Source organism: Kryptolebias marmoratus, linkage group LG4, assembly GCF_001649575.2.
Source record: "Kryptolebias marmoratus isolate JLee-2015 linkage group LG4, ASM164957v2, whole genome shotgun sequence".
NCBI classification, from domain to species: domain Eukaryota; kingdom Metazoa; phylum Chordata; class Actinopteri; order Cyprinodontiformes; family Rivulidae; genus Kryptolebias; species Kryptolebias marmoratus.
Window position 1 is genome coordinate 7,966,334 of NC_051433.1, and position 23,029 is coordinate 7,989,362.

Here is a 23,029-nt window from a genome sequence, read left to right on the forward strand (position 1 = left end):
CATATTCTGGTTTGTTCTCCATGAGAAGTATTTAAAAATGTGCTTATGGTTTGCAATCTGTCATTATAGATCATTTACACTGTTCTGGTGAACTGCCAGGTAACCACTCCCCTCTGCCAGTCCCCTTTGCTGCACCTTTCTGCAGCTCTTCTCTGCCTGTTAATGAGGAGGACCAGGTGGACTCAATCTCCAAGCAATCAGAGTGCAGGTACTTTTGATGTGACTGACCTGTCATTCCTGTTTGAACCAAGCAGTGCTTGTAGCATGTAAAGTCTGAACTGTGCAAAAGTCTTCTACAAACTGTGAAGGACAGCCGGTAAGCCTCATAATGATGTTGCTCATTTAATGAATCTCATTGGAGCAGCGTATGGACTCTGATTGATGTTACTGTTTAATCTTGTTGAAGTCAAGCTAGTAAGAAAAAAAAAAAAAGAATATATATATATATATATATATATATAAAATAAAATACACTTGGTGTTAATTGGTTAAAGTAGAAAAGGAAAAAAATAAATAAAAAGAAAAAAAATTTAAATAAATGTTCAAAATGTATGACTATGAAAATATATTTAAGAAATATTGAAAAATATGCTAATTTATTTATTGGTGTTGACTTTCACTATAAAATATTTGCTATTTATTATAACTTGGAATAACTGGTTTAAAAGGGTGGAAATATGATTATTCACAATGTATTTATCTTGTTAATTTCAGAATGTAATAGATGTGTTTCTGTGTCTTTTGAGGTTTTTCAACTATATGGCTGAAAGGCTAAAGCTCTGTGACCATCATGAAAAAATAAAAAATAAAGATGGATTAACTAAATTGAAGAGTCTGAGTGAAATCCAGTTAAAAGCTTCATTGTAGAGACTATCTCTTTCAAGTGGGGAATCACACAGTTAAGGAAACCTGACAGAACTTGACATACACGTTTGTTTAAAGATCTGCAATGTTTCTTGAAAAATGGAAAAAAAAGTTGAGGCTGTTTAAAGTTGGAGTGTTGTTCAGGTAATTGTTTATTGTGATTAATTAAAGAGCCAATCAGAGCGGCTCCAGCAGGAGGGGCTGCTGGTTGAGCTCAGCATCCTTCAGTCTCCGCCTGCTTCTCTCTGCCCGCCTTCACTTCACATCTCTCTCACCTGCACTGCCTCTCCTCCACTTCCCTCCAGCTTCCCCGGGCTTCTCCAGTTCAGAGACTTTCCTCCTGCTTAAAGTGTGTCTCGACGTGTTCAAAGATGCTGGCTTGTACAGAGATGATCACCATGTGCCTGCAGTCGGCCAAACAGAAGCATCTCCGGGCTCAGCAGCAACAGCAGACGCTGCACAGCTCCGGACAGGGGCTTAATATCTTTCATGATGTGAGTAGAACTGCTTTGTTACTCAGTCATTGTGCAAAGTGGTGGTTGTTCATCTAAGAATAGTTACTGGGTGCAAGACAAAACAAAAAACTGAGTTCAGTTCACTCACAATGTGCAGTTTGTTGACTAATTTTACTGGTAATTTGTTGTTTTTCCAATGTCTTTCTTTTGTCTCTTTGTGTGAGTGTGTGTGTGTGTGTTTGCCAGTGTAAAGGGGAAAGTAGGAAGAGCTGCAGCTGCTGCCTCTGCATGATAAATTAAGCTCTCAGTCGGACAGGTTCAGGGGCTGCTGGCGGGGTGGGGGGTTCTCCTCTTTTTGGCACACTCTCACACCTTTGCTGCCTCTAAACCCAACACATACAACCACAAATTAGGTTTGTTATTAAAATAATTAGTTCTGTATCTGTCTCATAAATATATTTATGTATAAAGGTAACATATCAAATGCACTTCCTAAAAGATGGCGTCACGTTCTACGCCACAGATTAATCTCCAAAGAGTTCTGAATTGTTTCTCTTACCCACATTAAACTACACAGAAAGATGCACGAGCACACACACACACACACATGCTCCAAATGATGCTTTTAAACAAATAACTCCCACTGCATGATTAACCTGCATTGCTGCCATAGAAACCGTCCATCTTGTTGGAGGTTTTCAGGCCAGTGATGTTTCCAGATCTGAGCTCTCACCAGCTGGCAGCTTTGTGCCTCATCTGTCACTTATATCTGACAGCTTCTAAACGTGGACAATACTTTTGCCGAGACGTTAGTCCCTGTGAACAGGTTAGGTGACATTCAGTTCGCCCGGTTCTCAGTCTCAAGATTTTCTGTTGATAGATCAGAAACACGTTCCGTTTCATGTGTCCTTGCTCAAAGCATTGTTCTCGAACTGCCTAAAACCAGCTTGTGGTGGAGATAATAAAATCTATAAAATCTATATGTCCATTTTTAATGAAACAGGAGGCTTTCTTAGTTTTAATTACAATATTTAATTGCTCTTTCTCACCTTAATAACTCTTACCTATTAATTTGTATTCTCCGGTGTTTGGTAAGGGAGAACAATGTGCCTTTAGATATATTTCTGCTCACAGAAAGCTCAGTTATTTTACCGGGACCGCTGGCAGATTCTGACTTTGTCTTTAAAGCAGATTGTGCTGTTGCAGAATTTGTATCAGTCCTCACAGTGTGAAATAGACAGAAGAAAGTCAGCTGATTGTAAGTTGTGCCTTAAAATAAACTGGTTTATGTGCATGGAGTAAAAAAATGAAAAGCAAATCATTATAAGGTAATGGTTTATAACTCCATGTTTTCTTTTACTTACTTGCCAGAGATGTATAAACACCAAGCCTTATGTTCACTGAATGAAATGGGGAGCTATTTTATAGAAAGTATTTTACTCATCAGTTTGTTTAATTGTGCATGCAACAAACATAGCCGCCCCAAATTATTGAGAGATTAGTGCATCAGTAGGTCCATAGTGAGTCCTAATTACACTCTAATGAGCAATCACTAATGTTAGAGGTGCAGAGATTATGGCAACTCGGTGATCGTGCAATGCCTCAAAATGCCCTGCTTGAAGGCCAATAATAATAATAGACTAATTTATCATTTCCTATAATTGGCTGGTTATTAATGACTCTTGTTTTATGCACCCTGACGTTTGTTTCTGAGGTTTTACAGATTGCCAAACACCTTTTTTTTCTCCAATTTGTCTCTTACATCTCAATCTCTCCCCCTCCTCATCTCTCCTGCTGCGCTGGAAAAAGTGGAAAATAGAACACTGTGATTCCGGAAGGTTTATTAGGAATATAGCACTCACAGAAACCTCATCAAAATCTGATATTTCACTCCGATTTCCTCACCTTTAAAGCCCCGTGCGAAGTCAGCAGAGTCCGAGAGAAGCCGCCGTCTTAATTCCTGGCACCATGACATCAGAGCAGCAGCACTCTGGGAAGCAGGGCTGACCTTTTCTGTGCTTGCTGTAAATGATGCATTATCGTCTCCTGTCACTGGAGAGCCCAAAGATACAGCCAAACAACAAACAAGTTTAAGGCTACCTGCTCTCCACTGAATTGTGGAGGAGGGAGGAAGGTTTGGGAGATGAGTTACACTGCCAAAAAAAAAAAGAAAAGAACAATCTAGTGGCTGACATAAGATTTGCTGCAGGACCAGATACATACAGAAGTATAAAGTGAATTTCATAAATGTGTATTAATTACAGAGGGGTGACAATAGCCTACAATCATACTGTTTAAAGCCCCATATCAAATTATTTAACAGCAACTGTAGTCAGGGGTGGAAATTAAAAATTTTGTCCACCAGCCACTATGGCTGAACAACACCTCTTTCTGGACACTGCATGGAAATAACTAGATTTTTCTTGTTTTAAACCATTAAAAGATGCATATCTGTACATAAAAAAATTCAGATAATAATAATCTGTAGTGGATCGAGTGCATCATATGGGTTTGCAGTGAACTGTTGTAATATTTTTATGCGGGTTTTCTCTGCCTGAAGTGGTATTTCGCTTTTATCCAAAACATTCGGGTTGAATGTTATTTAGATCATTAATTATCCAACAACTAGTTAATTTAACAACAAGTCTTTCACTGTGTTTATTCCTCTCATCATGGACAACAAGTCCTGTGAATTTGGAGACATTTGTTTTTTTTTTTGCAAAGGTTACCAGGGGGTAACCAAATATTTCAGCCGTCTGAAATGATCGGTTCCCCCTCTAAAACATGGGACAAAAATAATCTACCAAAAAGTCCTTAACTGTGTTTATTCTTCTCATCATGGACAACAAGTCCTGTGAATTTGGAGACATTTGTTCTTTTTTTGCAAAAGTTACAAGGGGGGGAACCAAATATTTCAGCCGTCTGAAATTATCAGTTTCCCCTCTAAAACACAGGACAAAAATAATTTACCAACAACTTCTTACCTGTGTTTATTCCTCTGTATTATGATATTATTAGCACAATTTATTTTAAAAAGAATTATGTTTTTTTGTTTTTTTAATGAGAAATATTTGCCCCTCTAAACAATTCTGGTAATAGATAAGTCATTATTTATGGAGACGCAGGGGGAACCGTATCTGATGGGGGAACGCGGCTCGACGTAACAGCAGCAACTCGAGCACATTGCTGCCCCCTATATGTCAAGAGGACAAATAACACCTTTTCTGTTCAAATTGCCAACCCGCCACAGTGGCGTGTGTGTTGATCAAATTCACCCGCCACTTCAAATATTTACCCACATTTGGCCGGTGGCGGGTGCTAATTCCCACCCCTGATGTAGTTCTTCAGTCATATTTGACTGATAAGTCAGAAATAGAGAAATAATTGTGGTGTGATGAGGTTCAAAATGACCTGGCTGTTGTTACTGAAGGACTGAAGGAATACAAAATGGACAAACACACAGCAGAAGTGCAGACCTTGCGCTCGTTGACCTATAGAAAAAGAAGGTAAGGGTCAGATTCTGCAGTTATTAATAACCTGCAGGTCATCTCTGACAAGCATGTCAAGTGTGACGGCTGCCTAACAATGGAAACTGAGAGAGGGGGACGGGATCAATAGCAGAGCACATATCAAATGTCTTGTGTTGGCAGTTCGAATGGTAAACGTCTGGACAACACATTTGTGCATATACACCTCAAGCTAATTGGGGCACGAAATCAACAGTGCAGAGCAAATGTGAGAATACGCTGAGGACAGACAAAGGCTTGGATATTGCTGATCAATCAGGAATGCAGGAGGAATAACTGAGAAACGGGAAGCAGTTGAGGTGTGTCTGACACATCGCAGAGCACGGAAAACAGACGGTGGGAGTCTGGTGAAAGGAACAGTGATGAAATGGAACAAATGAAAGAAAATTCTAAGACTAGAGTGTAGCCAGCATTTCTGCTTCTCAAGGCTTTCCTGTTAGCAGATGCCTAACACCTTTTATTTGGTCAATCATGAGCTGGATTGTAAGTGTTTTTTATGTCAACCAATAAATTGGTTCCTAGGTGTTGGTGACTCATCCATACTGTAGCTATTCTTTTGATTTCTGCTGATATGTGTCTAGCAGATTTACGGTCTTCAGCCTTTAAAAAGCCTCTGCTGCTATTTGTGACTCTGAATATTTAAACCTATTATAGGAAGAGATTTAACAATGGCTGTTTACATGTATAGCAATCTCCTCATTGTGATTCTAGATGAGACAATATTTTGATTGTGGTTTATGCATGAATTGCTTGTAGGATACTCTATTTATTTATGTATCTATTTCCATGTTAAAGAGTAAACTTTGGTGAACTATGCGTATATTAAGTCCTCCTATTCCACAGTCATATCGGCTCTCATACACAATATTTAGGTGCTTGCAAAACCTTCAAAACAGAGAGCTTTAATTAGCCAGTGCATTAGGGGGATGGCTTCTATTTGATGGAGATGATGCTGCCTCATTTTGTGACAGAAATAAACCATCCAAGCTTAAAACAAGTGAATGGTTTCTTTACAAAGAGCTCCAGGTTGCAAAGACAGAAGTCCTAATTGTTGGCCTCATCATGCAACAAACACAGGTTGACTTGACTGAATGGAAACAAAAACCCTCTGACAAGTTAAACAAGCAAAACACTCATCATAAAGGCAGTTTTTCTTTGGCAGCAAACAACTTAAAGGCATGTTTTAGTTGCATGCAAATGTTGCACAGTTCTACATTTATTCCTCTCTCTAAAATCCATGTGTAAAATTCAAAATGAAAGTTATAAACTCATCTCTGAGCCTTTCAGAGGAGCTTTGTTAAGCACAGCCAGTCATTTATTTTTGTTTTTAGGGGGTTGATCTGTTTAAATGTTTATTTGTTTTAGTCTTTGAAAGACCTTCTTCTGTAATGAAAGTGCACCGATCCGGAGGTTTTATGTATTTTGCTAATTAAAAGCTATGCACCATTTGGAGTCCAATTAGGATCAGAGAGTAAAGGAGCCAACCTCACTCAGATGCAATAAACAGTCTTTCAGTCTGTATAATGCACAACATTGTTGTGGACACAAGTTTATCTGAAGAGCTGTAAAATGGCTTTAAAATGCAATTTGGGTAATAAAAATGTAGGTTATTAGCGGCATCTGCTCAGTAAATTTTAGCTTAGAGACAGAACAGCAGCTCAAAGCAAGGACGGTCTCTTTCTCAAAGCAGACACTTTGTCGGATCACAGACAGATGCGATTTGTAAAACCATAATAGCTTTGTTAAATTTGTTTGGAACGGCTGATGAGACAGTGTGCATGGCAACCTGGCTCCAGAGCTGTCATTCAGCCTGTGCTCTTCCATGTGTTCAAATGAAAACTGTCTCTGAAACCACATGAGTGGTGGGTGTGGAGTTTACATTTACAGTTCAGTCAAAGCCCCCCCGCCAGTGAAGCCGGTTAGCTGCATCCAGAGCAGATAGCTGTACTGCAGGGGCTAGTGGAGTCTCCATTACTTGTTCCCCCGGCAACAAACACCCTGTCATCATAAAAAGGTTGAATATAGTGTGAAAACTCATGCAAAAACATTTAATGTTTCCACTAAATAAACTAAATTAGCACATATTTTAGAGCTAAATGATATTGCACATATGGCCTTAAACCAAATGAAACAAAAAGTGAAAATGTGTCAGAGAAATTGTTAGAATAATAATTCATTAGTTTGTTTGTGTGTGTGTGTGTGTGTGTGTGTTGGGGAGTTAGAATATGAATAGTTTTTATGACGGAGACACATGAAAGATGATAAGAATTCTGTTTCTTTTCTTTGCAGCAATTTGTCCTTGTGCTGCTTTTCAAATAAATGTTTACCTTAAGAATTAAAATTGTTAAGCTTATTTTAACATCAGTTATCTTCATACCACTGAAGCATTTCTACTAGTACGTTTTATTACCTTACTGACAGATCCTCAGTCACACGTTGCACCTAAGTTTGTACCTGCTTGTTAGAAGAATTCTTTGAATAAAACTTGAAGTAATAACTGTCTCCTCCTTGTTTTGTTGTTGTTTGTTTTATCTTGCAGATTTTCCGCAGAGCAGACAAAAATGGTGAGTAAAAATGTCCGCTGATGATTAAATTGTCACAATATTTTTTTGTTTCTCCACTTTTTTTAACTTGTTAAAGAGCCTGAATAATGTGAGCAAAGGAAAAAAAACAAGTAATTTGCATGAACGGCACTTTCAGAGTAACTCCTTCTCCTCTCATGCTTGAACATTTTTTTAGTCTAATTAAAATAATGTTGAGATTCTGGAATATAGCCAGGACTGGAACAACCTGTCACACAGAAAAAACACACTCCCAGTGGAACCGATAACCAATTAATGCAAGGCACATTAACACAAGCAGAGTATAAATTTCTTTTCCTTTTTTTTCTTGCAAAAATGTTTTTATTTAATGGCAAAGGAAGTTAAAATGTCATTCATAAATGTTTGTGCACACACGCTCATGCACACATACATTTGTTGAACTACCAAGCAAAAAAGTAATGATAAGCTTCCAGACACCATGTTTGACTTATCAAATCTATACACTCCAATTACATAAATGCAGAAATGACAATGTCAAAATATCTTGAACTTGTTAAAGTTATTTTCTTCATTTTTAAAACTATACTTTTATTTTGATCAAAGAAAATCTTTCTACTAGACATTTTTTGCTAAATCAACTACAAATTCAAAAATATGCTGTACAGTTTCCTGACCTGAGGGCTTGATTAGAAGCAAAATGTCCTTAATGAAGCTAAAAATCAGCTTTTACTGCACAGTTTAGAGGGTTTAAGGATGTTGAGTCAATCATCCAAAACTGAAGCATAACAAGGTTATGTTGTGGGTGGCCGTTTGTCTCAGTAATCCCAGGAAACTCTTTCTCTGCTTTGCATCATGAGTCTTTGATGTTAAATGCATTCTGGGAAGTTCCTCTGCCCCTTTTTTTATTTTTATTTTATTGAAATTCAATGGCTTTTCTTAAAGCTGTCTCATCATATTCACACAAGTAATTTAAATAATTCCAATTGCTGGAACTAAAAAGCCCCAATAAAAAAGACAGAACCAAAGAGGGTTTTACACATTTATGCATGTTTTTTTATCAGATAATTATCATTTGCCTTGTGTTTGAATGTGAAATCAACACATAAAATTTGTCATTAATTTGCCCTTTTTTCTGTGATTTTTTGTGTTACTGTTTTTTACCAGAATGTAAGGAGGCAAACACTTTACAAATACTTTAAAAGGTTTTAGATTTTATACAAGAAAACATACTCATTCAGCATGCTGAGAGATGTCATGATTTATCATTATGATATCAAATTATGTAGAGTGGATGATTTCACATACAATCTGTCGGTATTTTAATGTTTATGAACCAATTTTTCAGTCCACTAACTTCTCAATTCACTAACAGCTGCCCTTTATTCTTTGCTTTTGCTGTGAATATCAATGGTTCACCCACAAAGATATTTATTCATCTCTAATAACTGTTGAAATAAGGTGTCAAAGCAAATAAAGAGGAGGTGTAGCCTTCATCACGGGACATTGTTTGGTTCGCACTTCTCAGGGTCTGTAATCATAATGCTTGAACAATAACTTCTCAACAACATTTAACAGGGTCTAAAATCAAAACAAAATAAAACAAACAAACAAAAAAGGTGCATTGTTCTGTTTTTTTCCAGCCAAATATATTCAGTGTTAGATTTTCATTACGATGAGCTCAGCAGAGCTGACTGTCATCATTAAACTGGCTGTGGAGAACGTAGGAAAAGGAGAACTTTTACAAAAAAAAAAAAAAAACTTTCCTGCCCCATATTCACTGCTCTGTATCTTTCTGTAACTAATACCTGTGGGATTAGACCAATACTGTAATATAAAAATAAAGATGACCTCTTTCAAACATATTGAAGAAATTGTGTATTAAGCATACATTTAACATTTTTCCCTGTTTTGCCTTGCTACACACATACAATTGGCTGACCCTAAGTGGGGTCAGAAGACCAGTAACCACTCTCAGGGTGCACTTTAGTGTACCTGACAGAAAAGATCTCATAGAATATGTTCACTCTCCAAAGTGATGATTTCTTTTTACACATTGATTCAACGGTCACTTTACATTTAGCACATATGACTTGTTCATGGAAACTTGAAAGCTTCACCAAACAAAACTCCACTACAGTTGAAGAAGTATCTCATAGTGACAAACCCACAGAGTAATATAAATCCCATAAAATTAAAATGCAAAGTTAAAATTAAAGACTCTTTAAGAAATTCCCAAGTTAAATTGTACTTTTTGCTAGTTTGACATCAGAAATCAAGTATTCCAGCTAAATAAAGATTAGAATATTGGGAATATTGCCTGGGTTTGGTAGATTAAACACAATTGATATGTCTTGTTTGACTGGAAAATGTAGAATTTGCTTACTATGTGTTTATATTAACAGTTGTGTGCTTCAGTGTGAGGTCTTTCTGGGTGAAAGTGATTTTGAACAAACTAAATTATTTTACATTCGAGTGAGCTTCTTTATTAATCCCGCTCTTCTGAGGAGCACAATAAAGATAAAAGGTCTCACAATACTAATTTGCAAATCTAAAAACAAGCTCATTTTCATAGCTAAGAGTTGACAGCTCTGTGGCTGTTATTTAGTCTAACTCAGCTTGAATTCATGTTTCATAAAATGCTTTTTTACGCTGCGGATCTATCATATTTTGCCTTATATGAGAACAACCATGAACATAAAACGGGGATCATTAGCTGGCTTAATTTTCTGTCATATTTCTTTAGATGCTCTCAGATCAGCAAACTAATTGGATCTTTTAAGCAGCTTCAGCATTTGGTGTTTAAACCAGAATTCTTGCTGAAAATGTTCATCTTCTTTTATTTGCGCGGATAGATGCATTTATCTTTTCTTTTCTTTATAAAAACTGGAGAGATAATTTTCTGCTTTTCACTTTAGTTTTTAATGAACCTTCTTCTGTCCTGACATCTGCTCCAATGTGAGGAAGAACCAGTCAGCTTCAAACAGACGCACTATATGTGGTCTAAAAGCAGCGTGCGACCGTTACTGAGGGTATGGAAAAATAAAAAAGCTGCTGCAGAGCTCCTCGCACATGGGCTGGTGGAACACATCTCAAGTAGGACATTGCTACTAAGAATACCAGAATCAGTAATAGCTTAAGTACACAGTGGTGGCTTACCAAGAAGAACCCAGACCCATCCCTCTTTGTGATGCTGGTTGTGACTGAAGCTGTGATGTGTTCGTGGGGAATTTATAAACCACTTAGGAGAATTCTGCATTGGGACTACCCTTGGAGAAATATGAATGTGGCCTACTTTGTGACCCACTTTGCAGGACATCCTCGCTTTCTCATTTGGTTTTTGTTTACTCTGAATCTTAGACATTTTTAAAAGTTATCAAACCTTTTTCTTTTTTCAATTCAATTCAGTTTATTTATATAGCACCAATTCACAAAATAAGTTATCTCAGGGCACTGTAAAAACATTGACATACATTATAAAATACCAATTCATAAAAACTCTCTCTAAGGAAGCCAGCAGATTGTGTCAAATCTTCACCTCTTTGCAGTCTCACAACCCAGCAGCACATTGGCGACAGTGGACAGAAATAAGTTTCTTTTACCAAGAAAAACCCTGTCTACTTAAGACTAGTCTTAAGTAGACAGGGTGTCAGCCTTATGGACAGAAATTTTGGAAACTCTGGGAACCACAAGTAAACCCGCAGCCTGAGAGCAAAGTGTTTTTTTAGGAAAATATGGGACAATAGGATGTTTAATATGAGATGGAACTTGGTGGTTGAGAGCTTTGTATGTTAGAAGTAAGATTTTAAATTATTTTTTGAATTTGACAGAGAGCCAATGGAGAGAAGCTAAAACTGGAGAAATGTGATTCTCATCAGAACCCAGGCAGCAACATTTTGGATCAGCTTTTTAAAGAGTTTTTTGGACACCAAGCTAATAAAGAATTACAATAGTCCAGCCTAGATGTGATACATTCGTGGACCAGTTTTTCTGCATCATTTTGGGACAAGATGTTTCTAATTTTAGTGATATTGTGCAGGTGGAAGAAAGCAGTCCTGGGTAATTTTTAACTTTAAACAGGAAGTATCCACATAGGATTTAGGTTTCAGATCCCACACTCCTCATCAGTTTTCTTTAGACTTTCTTTTGAAAAGTTTTTTTTTTTCAGTTTTATTATCCATGCATTTGCTGCAATCATCAGTGCAATTTAAAGCTGCTTTCTCTTTCTGTCACAAAGGATTTTCCTTTCAAGATTGGGGTTTATTTAAAGGGGAATATCACAACAAGGTGATGTGAATTTTCTCTGCCATTTTCATGCTTAACCCAAGGCAGTGGTTGTTTATAAAGGAAAAGAGCTGGACTGATGAGCCTACTTCATTCTTCTGTATTAGGACTAAAAACTGAAAAATAAAAAGGATATGTTTTTGAATTAACTTGCTAACTAAAGTAAACTAAAGCATTTTTTTCTACACAACATATTCTTCTTACTGCCTTCCTGTAGCTTTAATTGTATGTAAATAATGTGTCTGCAGTGACTCTTGCTTAGCTTTTTTCTCACTATAGTTCTGCACTCTGTCTTTTGTTTTATCCCCATTATAGAAATTATCACTTTTTTTCTCTTTTTTTTATTATTAGAATTATTTTTTTAATCTTTGTAGCCTTTTTGGTCAAAATCAGTAACTGTGAACAAATATTGGCTTTACAGGCTCAAGCAAAGGCTTATTGACAATTAGACTGTGGTTAAAGTCATTCACCTTAAGCCCTTCTTGTTCAGTACTTAAAAACAAGCATGTAATGGCTACTGAAAAATCATATCAACTTCAATGTGTGGGTAATGATGCCAGATTTTTAATGAAGGCATTAATGTGAGTGCTTCTGGAACAGGAGATCTTTTCAGAGAGTTTATGTGTCAGCTGGCCAGACATGAATGACTTTTTTTTTATTTAAAAGCATCAGCTGGCATTTGGGATCCTACAGCAGCTCAAACAGAATTTGAGGTAGATAAAAATCAAAAATAATGTTCTGAGCTCTTTTGATCCATACTTTAAAAAATGCTGTTTGATAAATGGTTTTGGGGACATGTTTGGGTTTAAAATAAAATGTTTTTTTCAATAATTTGCCCAACTGTAAATTTAGAGAAACACTGATTTAAGTTATACCACTTCACACATTTCAGTTCAGCTGATTATCTTCAGAAAATAAGTAAAGGTAAAAAAAATAGATCTAAAAGCACATTTCAACTTAAAAAGAATATTCTAAAAGTATGGTCATTTTATTTTGTCATTGCATGCTTGTCAAAATGGTTTATTAGAAATGCTTTTATAATTTAAAAAGTCTGAGTGTCAAATCTCTACTGGGGTTCTTTTGTGAGTCTGCAATTAAAAAATTTGAAGACCCCTGGTCATTCCATTAATTATTAGAATTTCCCTGAATGCTTTCCCCTTATCAGCTGACCTGACTTTACCTTCTGGATTCACAGCTCAGCAGCTCTGCTTTAATCTAACAAAACGGTTCAACTGTGCAACCAGTAAGGGTACGGGGATAAATAATGCAGCTGTACAACACATCATAAATGATAAATTCTGTTTCAGAATAACACTTAACAGGCATGTCTCCCGTTAAGCAATAAGTGCATTCATTACATCCTCTTTTCTTTTGTCCTCATATTTTCCCATCTCTCCACCAACCAAAGTTATCAGAAGCATTTTATGGAATGTGTAGATGTGTGTAGATGTGAGGATGCAAACAATGGAATCCAGAAAAGAATAGCAGCTATAAGCAAAGCTGATCATGCTCCAAAACAAACAGGGCAGTATTAGATATTCCTAGTGCATTATTATCAGCTTGTTGTGCATCTCCATCTCTGCAGGCATATGTATGACCCATCCAAACCCAAACAGCAGTAACTGAAAGGGTATTGTTACATCTTTTAATTAATTGTGCATTCTGCAAAACCCTTTCTTAACCCGTTCCTGCTGTGCAGACATGTAGTTTATTTTGTAGAGATGCTCCCCTTTTAAGAGAAAAGTACAGTGATTGCAACTATTTAAGGGTTGTATTTGTTCATGTGTGCAGCTTCATTTCAAGGTCTGAAGGTAACTGTCCTTTCAAAGTTTCTTTTAATGCTGCTAATTGTGGTAACAATCAAATCATATCATTATCATATTCAGAACTAAAACTATGCAAAGTGTAAACATAAGGAAGTTTAGGTAGCACATTTTGTGGTTGATATAAACTTAGCATTTAAGAATCATAAACAATACACTCAGAAAGTGATATATAAAAAAAACAAAAATTGGGTATTAGTTGAAATCACCACCCTTTATGATAAGAACACAAAATCCAACACAGTTATGGGTACCCATGTTTGTCATTTGTCCATCAAGTAGACTCGTGTCACTTGGGAGAATCAGGTTGTCTGTCTGTTTTGGCACTCCAAATATAGCAATCTTTTCCAAATATGACATTGTGCAGAGAGACATGTGTGGGGATCTTTGGTTTCATAATCCATAAGCCACAGTACAGATGGTATCAAGATATAAGTAACCAGAATAAACAAGGAGAGAGGGTGAAACAACTCATGCTAAAAAATGCATAAATTATTTTTTATGGCGTCGCTAAGCATTAAACCTATATCAAAGAGAATTTCATGTTCACTCTTAGAATGTCAGTATTACATTGTTTAATTTTAGAGGTTTTGAGTTCATTGGGTTGGTTTTGAGCTTCAAGTGGTGGAAGAAAAGGAATCCAGAGAAGTCATGGTGCTAATTTGAAAAAGTTTAGCTTTGACCAACACATTCGAGTCAGAGGCAGTGATGAGAAGTGCCAAACAGACTCCAGTTGAACAGATGGTCCTCAAGCTTGCCCTTCAGTTTTTAGCTCTGCAAAGTCAGCTAACAGGAACTCTCTGGCATATTAAATCACTGTCATCCTCCCCTATCCTTGCAGGGACAGGGATCATTAAGCCAGCATTTTTTACTGGTTCAGATCCCGAATATAACAATACAGAAGAGAAAGAACCCACTTTTTAACATAATTTGAAAAAGGTAACATGAAAAGAAAATTTTATGTACATAATTAAATAAAAACAGAATAGTTTCTAAAATGCCTGATGTAACAACTTGTCAGTCTCTTTAATAATAAAAGGAAGAAACTTTTATGTCTAAAAACTTTGGTGTTTCAGTGTGTCAGACTCTCATCTGATCTTTTTGCCATTGGGGACACTGCTGGTCTGTTCAGTGTTAATATCTTCTCTTTCCTTATCACTGATTGTTTTGATTTGTTCTTCAGTCACATGACTAACTGAGTCCCCGACCTCTGTCAGCAAACCTCTGATTGCCAAAGAGCCTGTCAGAGAGCTCCGGCAGGTTTGCTGTGGACACAATCTGTTCACCTGTTCTATTTCATGAGGATTAAAACATCTCATAGTTTCTTCCTGGCAGACTTAACCTTGTGTTATCTGTGCTTGAAGATGGATTGATATTGTGCTCGTAAAGAAGCACTTCTGCACAAATGACAAACCGGCTCTTCATCTTCTGCTATTGATTTTTCCTGTGCATTGTCTGCCACAGCAAGCTTTGTTCAAAATTAACAATTTGAGCACAAAATAATTCAGTGTACCGACCAATGTTTTGTTTTTATGTTCTGTGTTTTTATTATTATCCCCCACCACCAAAGATGTAGGTGTGGTGATAATGTTTTTGAGTGTGTGTGTGTGTGTGTGGGGTGTGTGTGCCTGTTCATTTGCCTGTACCGTTAGCGAAATATTTCATAAACCACTGAGCATATTTTAATGAAACGTTCAGAATGTAATGATTGAATGTGCATCTACAACTCATAAGCTTTTGGAGTTAACCCAATTCAAGATGACCACCACAGCAAAGCAATCACAAAAACAGCTATAACTCAGCCAGTTTTACAGATGAACTCTGTCTGTTTTAGAAAAATATCTCATGAACCAAATTTTAATGAAACTTTCAGAAAGTAATCAATGAATGTACATTTGGAGTCAGCTCCATTCAACATGGTAGCCACAGCCTACTGATCTTGGAAAATAAAATTAGCTATAATTCAGCCAATCGCACAGATGTTGAGCTAAACTTTGGTTTGGTAGTAGCCGAGAATGGTCCCCAACAAATAAGCTCAACACATTGAGTAGCATCTCTGCTTTAAACTTTGTATTATCTGTAGGAGTCGGCCTTGTTTGTCTGTTAGCAACACGTCTCATAAACCACTGGATGGATCCCGGTTACACTCTCAGGAAGTAATTACTGGCTGTACAACTACAACTGCTTCATCTTTGGAGTCAACTCAATTCAAGATGGCCACCACAGCTAATCAACCTTTGCCTACACTAAAATGGCAAGAACTTACTGTATTTTAGAGGTATTGATAAAAAAGTGTGATAATAGCTGAGAGACATTTGCAAAACATACTCTAAGCACTAACAGATCATGCAAAATCACAAGAGATATTACTTGAAATTTTGTAAGATGAAAATGTGATCTTTGTTTAAAATTTGAAAGAAAATTAAAATAACTTGGTGATAAGCATTCCTTCAAGGAATGCTGGGCCTTTAATACTGTTTTGTGTTTCATATATTATTATAATGCAGTAGATCTGTTTAATATGTCATAGTTTCACATGTACATGCACAGTGTGTACATAAAGATGTGACAGTCGGCTGTGTCAAAATGAATTGTATGTTTTGCAGCCAGCCTAAATCATAAAGAATAAATCTGCTCTTGCCGAATTTCTTAATTAACTAACTAGTTTCCAGAAACTTGGCAATTATTATCTTCTAAATATTTTATCAAGGCCAATTGTGTAACACAGATGACTCAACAGAGTAGCTGGAAAGAAAAGATAAAGAGGATGCTGCTGGAGCTTTGATGCAAGATGCACTATTGAGTCTAAAAATTAACAGAAAAGTAAGCCCTATTATAGTATGTGGGGCTGGCAGTACTGTGTGGGTTGTTATTCTTTCTGAATCAAAATAAAAGTTTATACCTCTGTTTTCCAGATGATGGAAAGTTGTCGTTTGATGAGTTCAACGCTTACTTTGCTGATGGAATCCTGACTACTGAGGAGCTGCAGGAGCTCTTCTTCTCCATAGATAGCCGGCAGAATAAGTGAGTTTCTTTAATTTGAAAGTCTCTGATAAAAAAAAAGTTGAATTAATACATTTCCCATGAAATCACCAGTTAGAGGTTAAAAGATCTCACAGTTTGGGGAAAGTTTTTTAGTAAAAATGACCTCAGGAACTAAACTCCAGGCGGATGAACTAATAACAGCCGCCACCCTCTGAACATGAAAACACTATTGACCTCAGCAGCCACATCAAAAACTAACTCCTCTGAAATTGCAATCAAAGAAATCAGCCTGGGGGTGGGTGCAGAAATCAGTCCCTGCAGAGAACTGTTAACTCACAGCAGCAATGGAGGAAAAAGCTTTTTCTCCCCTGTCGGGGCAAACAGGAGGCTACAGTTTTAAGTTTTCCTTCTTTTTTCATGAGCCAGTTTTCTTTATTGTCTGTGGCGGAGTCAGAATTTGTATTCATGAGACAATTTTTTGCGACTTTACCCTTTTCACTCCTCTTTGCAACACTGGAATTCAAACAGGGTTTTCAGGTTCAGCTGTCAAGTTGTGTGCATAAGTTCAGAGAAAACATAAAACAATCATTAAAAGGTATAAGCAGCCATACACAAGCATAAGCAGTGTTTGTTAGATGTTCATTATGAGACTCAGTATGGAGTTCAGCTGCAGAAACAACTCATCGCTCCTGGATTTACATATTATTTTACTGCTCGCCATGGAAGACAAAAGGGCAATAATGTTTTTGCTCATGTGTAGGGGGTTAAAAATTGTTTTAACTCAGCCATTTTTTACAGACATTGACCTAAATTTTTTTGTGAAGATATTAAAGCATTACCCCTAACATATACTCCAATCATTATGCATTGCTCAAAACATTTACATCAAACTTTGGTATAAACTGTTGCCGTCAACCCTGTCTGTTAGCAAAATATTCTATGAACCACTGGACGGATTTTATTGAAACTCTAAAACAGAAACAATTGGCTATACATCTACAAAAGCTTAATTTGTGGAGTCAACCCAATTCAAGATGAATTGAATACACAATAGTTTTAAAAAGCCCAAATACTTGATTGTTTCGGCATTTCCATGTGCCAAAATAAAATCCTTGTTCTTATTCACGTGTGCACCCACACATCAGAAAGTCTGATCTGACCAGCCAAACCGCATGCTCAGCCCACAAGCAGCCAATCAGGACGCATTATAACAATGGAATATGTATGTTTCACTAAGAGTTTTAAAGAGGGACAAAGACACAACCTTCCTAGCAGATCATATAGTGATTTCATTTCTCCAGCTAAAAATCAATGCGGACAGAAAAATAATTGGTTTTTATGGTTTCAACACTAAAGTTTTGTGTGTGTGTCTTCCTCTGGATAATACTGCAATATTCTTGCCGATAAGCGCCAAAAAGATCTCTCAAGCAGAAATGAAGAGCAGCTCGTCTTTGAATTTCCCTAATTAACTTTCCTCATTTATCTCCTCGTGTGTTCTGCCCCGCAGCAATCTGGACACTGACAAGCTATCAGGTTGGTGGAAGAGTGCTTTGTTTGATTTAATGTGATGTGTCGAAAGACATAAATTTCTGCGGGGCTTCTTTTTTTTTCTTCTTCTTTTTTTTTTTTTTTAGACAATCTCAAAGGCATCCGTGCTTGAGATGGTGTCAGGCAGATATTGTTTACTCTGCAAAGAGTCAGGCAGCCGTTTTAATATTTACAGTCTATGCTATGCTAAGCCAGCCCTGTTCTAGTGGTCTCTTGGTGTTTACAGATACAACATTAGTGTCAAAGTAATCTATTTTCATCCATAAGAAAAGGACATTTGAGCCAAATTTGGAGAGTTTGCTCATCTTATAATACACTAGAACTGATAAAACACCCGCCCACCAGCACTGTTGACTTTATCAGTCAATATGAAGGCAATTGTCCTCTTTTTGTTTTATCATCTTAAAATGGAATGTAAGTCAGATGTCTTGAATAAAGTAAAGAATTGGGTCACAAACTGGTAAATATCAGCTTTGCCCAGAATAAAACCTCTGCATAATTGATCAAATGGGAATGGCTTCTTTTTCCATTTGACACAAAAAAGTTGCCAGTTTTCCACAGCAGAATGTTTTTTTTTTTATTCTCAGGTCTCTGAACATGCATGATTTACTGAGCTCTGTTCCTTTAACAAAGTGTTTTATAATACTAAAAGTAAATTCAGTAAGATATAAGATTGAAAGTTTAAAGACTAGAAAGCAATTTATTCACCTCTGATGCATTCCTTCAATAGATTTTGTTCTATTTTAAAGTAAAAGTTCTATTTATCCTGGTTATGATTTAGCCTCATGCTAAATAATAGGGTATTTAAAAGGATTAGAAACATAACAACACTTTCACAATGCTCAGTCTAATAGATTTTACCACTAATCTTTGTGTGGAGGACATTGTCACAAACATCTAATACTTCCAGCTCCATCTGTTAATAAATCAAAGCAGTTATATCTACTTGTTTGGAAGATAATCTCACTTATCATGTTCTGATTTTATTGGAATCTGTCATTGCAACATGTAGGAGTTTGTTTCCAGCTTTCTGTCACTTCAGTGAAGCTTAGTCTTTTTTTCTTTTCTTTTTTTTCATTAGATTACTTTTCTCAGCACCTCGGGGAATATCTAAATGTCCTTTCAGCTCTGGAGAGTCTGAATATTGCGATTTTAAAAGCAATGGATAAAACCAAACAGGTAAGAGTTCAGCAGAATGGTGATGTTAGTTGTTTTCTTTTGAAAATGCATGCTGTGACCTGTTTAAGTTAATCTAACATCCCCTCAGTCCTGAACTGTGTGACTGGGCTTTAAAGGTAGCCACAGAGAAACCCGACAAATAGAAAAACTCACTGCAGCTGTGTGCTGCTATACTGCGCAAGTGAAGATAATTCATTATTATGACAAATGTGTTCATTCCCAATTCCCAGTGATGATGATTTGGTGCAACTAATTAGATCTTTATAAATGACAGTTTTATGAACTGTCTTTCTGCACAATCCCACAAAAACCACACAATTCCTGCTATGCATATAAAATGCCTTAAAACAGTTTTTTTTCCTTATCAAGTTAAAACAACATGAATGTTATCAGCATTAATGTCTAAAACAAAAAGGCTGATTATTTCACTCTTTCTTCTTAGCATTTCTGGGGAACATTTTCCGATCTTTGTTTCCTCCCTGCAGCCCAGCTTCTGTTGTCCTCCCTGCTGCTGAAACTGCTGCTCCTTCTGCTGCAGACAGACAAAGATGCTGATTAGTATTACAGCCGGTGGCTCCAATGCAATCTGTCCACCTCACTTCAAAGGGTCTAGTGGTTCTTGATTGTGTTCAGCTCACAGCGTACTGTATGCAGATTATGATTCGACCTCCGAAAAATTGTTTCCATTCCTGACATCTGTAATATGTCTAACTCAAGAAAAATTATATATTTTAAAAGTAAACTGTGCTTTCAAGAATGTGATTTTTAATAAAACTTCTTAGCTATGATGACTTTATGAGGCTTCTGCAGCAAGAGGATCATTTCATTTAATGTAAATATTTAACACCTTCTATACAAGATTTAACATTTTCTTTTTATTGTGAAAATGGCAAAACCCCAACTATTACATATGAGATCAGAATGAATCCCTACTGTCAATATTCTGGTGCTTCTTCTTACAGGTGTTTGACTTATAAGAAGAACAAAACAGTCATGTAAAAGTTAAAGGAATAAGTAGGAAATTCACACATTTAAAATGGAAACCTGGGAAACTATAAAATCTGTACATAAATAAGAGTGAGCAGTTATCAGAAATGTTTTCTAGAAATTTAAGATTAAAACTTTACAAACAAATAAAGAATGAATATTTCAATTCTTAATCTAAAATCACCTGAGCTTTTACAGCTTTTAAAGTCTCCAGAGTAAAATGTACTGTTGAAGTATGAAGAGTAAAACAAGTAATTCTTCATCTAACTATAGTCAAAACAAAAAAAAAAAAAACATAAATCCATAAGAAACTAAATATTCCATATGAATTTTAGTAAAACTTACTGCTCTCTAGTTCATCTAAACCCTTTGAGATGATCGTTTTTTAATGTACTGGTACACTAAAAAACAAAGTCAGACAATATGCAAACATTTTGATATTTTATTATGCAGTACTGATAATCAACTGCTGTGTAGATAATTTAAAAAAAATATCCCAGGACTTTTTGGGGGATCAACTCTGAATCAGGAATTTGACTTATGATAGAGAAGAAAACTGAAATAGATGCTAAATTCGAGGAGATGAGGAGATTAGTTCAGTATAATTATGCATCCTGCCTTCGTGTGATCACCTTTTGCCATCAGTCCTGTCTCCTCCTAAAGTGTATAAATCCTTGGAGGATTGTGTTCTCTCCAGCAGCTGTTGCCTGTCATTGCTGTGGACCAGTAATCCCATCATGTGTAGCCTGTGGAGGGTACAAGTTGCACTAAGTTTTGACAGTGAGCTCTGCACAATGTTGCTTCATTAGCACATTGCATGAATACAATTCCTTTGAGAGAGTGTAATCACACTCGTGTGTGGAGAATCAAGCAGCAATTATCCCTGCTATTTACGTTCCTCCACCTTGGAATTCAGATGCGCAACTCTGATTATTCTACATGTTCAGCGAAATAATTAACCCATTTAACTACCGCTGTTATGCAATGTGCAATGGCTTGTAGTTGCTTTTGAGTTATCAAATCATCTGAGGTTTTTTTCCTCCTCTCTGTGTGGTCTCTGCCTGTTTGAGTCATTTGCAATTTAACTTCTGTTTTTGTGCACGTCTCTGTCTCAGGAGTACCAAGGTGCCAGTGTGTTGGGTCAGTTTGTCACCAGATTCATGCTAAGAGAGACTTCCAGCCAGCTGTTGTCTCTGCAGAGGTCCCTTCAGTATGCCATGGAGGCTGTGGAGGAGCAGAGCAGCCCTGCTCCGTAAGTTTGATCAGATTTTGGAGTCTTTTTCCCTCTGATTGACGGGTGACCTGTTCAGAGTACGCCCCCAAACAATTAGAAAGGCTGCAGCTCCTCGTGAACCTGAACCAAATAAGAAAAGCTTCATACAAAACAGTGTCTACATATAGAGAAGTAACAAAAACGTGAGGGATGGATACTGGATACAAATCTGCTGCCATTCTCAGTCCTTTTATTCACTGCTTTGCATTAGCAGCAGCCTCATGCTCTGAAATATATGAAAAAAAAGAATCCCAGTGAGCTTATCTCTGATCTAAAGGATGAAAAAATCTATATAATTAGGACTGTCTTTCTTTTAAAGATATCACTGTCAGTGCAATGCTTGGAATCTCGCCTCTCCTCACCTTTCTCTTAGTTACCTCACTAATAGGCAAGTTGCTTGAAATTCAAACCTTCTGGACCTTAAATAAACGTAAAGCTTCTAAGAGGAAAAAAAGTCAGATCTATGTATGTTGGAAATGTACAAAAGTCTATTCAGCTAACTTCAGTATTTGCTATTTCAATCATACTTTAGTTTAATAATTTCTTCATTCATGAATGTAGTTCTTGAATATGTCACAAAACAATTTGGAACATTCTGTTTCTTTATATTCAAAATAGTTCTAAGACTCATTAAAAAGAGCAGATTTTCAATTATATGTTTTCTTTTTAGAAACTTATATAACTTTCACCGTTAGATTCTCTACCCATTTTTATTAGTGATTTCTTTGGTAGAAGAATTTCCAGCTCGGGTTTCCTGTTGGACTGTGAGATTCTGGGCTCAGCAGAGCTCCCCTCGCTCCCCCTCTGGATGCCACACTGGTATCTGTGGGAGAAAAAAAAAAAAACCGAGCGATTATAGCTAAGGTGAATTATTGAGAGGAGACATAGGGAGGTACAGTGAATCAAAGAAACAATAGGCACAAACACAGGGAGCAATGGATTCACAGAGATTAAGAAAAGAAAGATTAGTGACAAGAATGCTCAAATGCTTCCTGAGACCACTGGTTTGTTAGACAAAGTGTGAATTTTAGGAGTAAAAACACTGAGCTAAGCAGCAACTTCTTCTTCTACTGTTTTCTTAACTGTGGCAGATTTATGGCCTTTGGACTCCTGGCTGTTCTCAGCATGAGAACCTCTTGGCAATACATTCCTTTCTGTGCTGTCAGCATGATGCCCCTCACACACACAAACGACAGTGCACAAAAAAAAAAAAAAAACAAGGGAAGACAAAAATTGGCTCCCTAACAAGAGGGAGCGAATGTGCAAAGGCATTTAGGCCCCAAAAGAGAAGCACATAAATGAAATTAAAGTGTTTATTCATGACTCTTATACACTCACAGTCGCTGCTTTTGGCACTTTCTTCACACAGCAACACAACTTACTGCAGAACTGTGTGTGTGTGTGTATGAGTGAGCAAACCCTGTGTGGTTATTTTACACACTTAGACTTATGGATTACTCATTCACCTATTAACCCTTTTCACTTTTGTCTATTTTTTTTACTGTACATGTATCTCTGTACTGCTTCTCATTTCTGTCTGCCATTTTATTCTGTATCATCCCCC

The 23,029-nt window shown here is 36.8% G+C and overlaps 1 protein-coding gene across 2 annotated transcripts in view; it reads left to right on the forward strand.

Moving 5' to 3' along the window:
- Positions 1-86: 86 nt before the first annotated feature.
- Positions 87-23,029, forward strand: part of necab3 (N-terminal EF-hand calcium binding protein 3) — a 35,472-nt gene continuing 12,529 nt past the window's right edge. For both annotated transcript variants that reach the window (XM_017408882.3, XM_017408884.3), the window contains exons 1-7: positions 87-316; positions 1,170-1,358; positions 7,386-7,410; positions 16,409-16,517; positions 17,986-18,011; positions 19,108-19,205; positions 21,308-21,444. In XM_017408882.3, the coding sequence (XP_017264371.1) occupies positions 1,236-1,358; positions 7,386-7,410; positions 16,409-16,517; positions 17,986-18,011; positions 19,108-19,205; positions 21,308-21,444 (518 nt within the window). In that variant the 5' untranslated portion in view covers positions 87-316; positions 1,170-1,235. The remainder of the gene's footprint in view (positions 317-1,169; positions 1,359-7,385; positions 7,411-16,408; positions 16,518-17,985; positions 18,012-19,107; positions 19,206-21,307; positions 21,445-23,029) is intronic.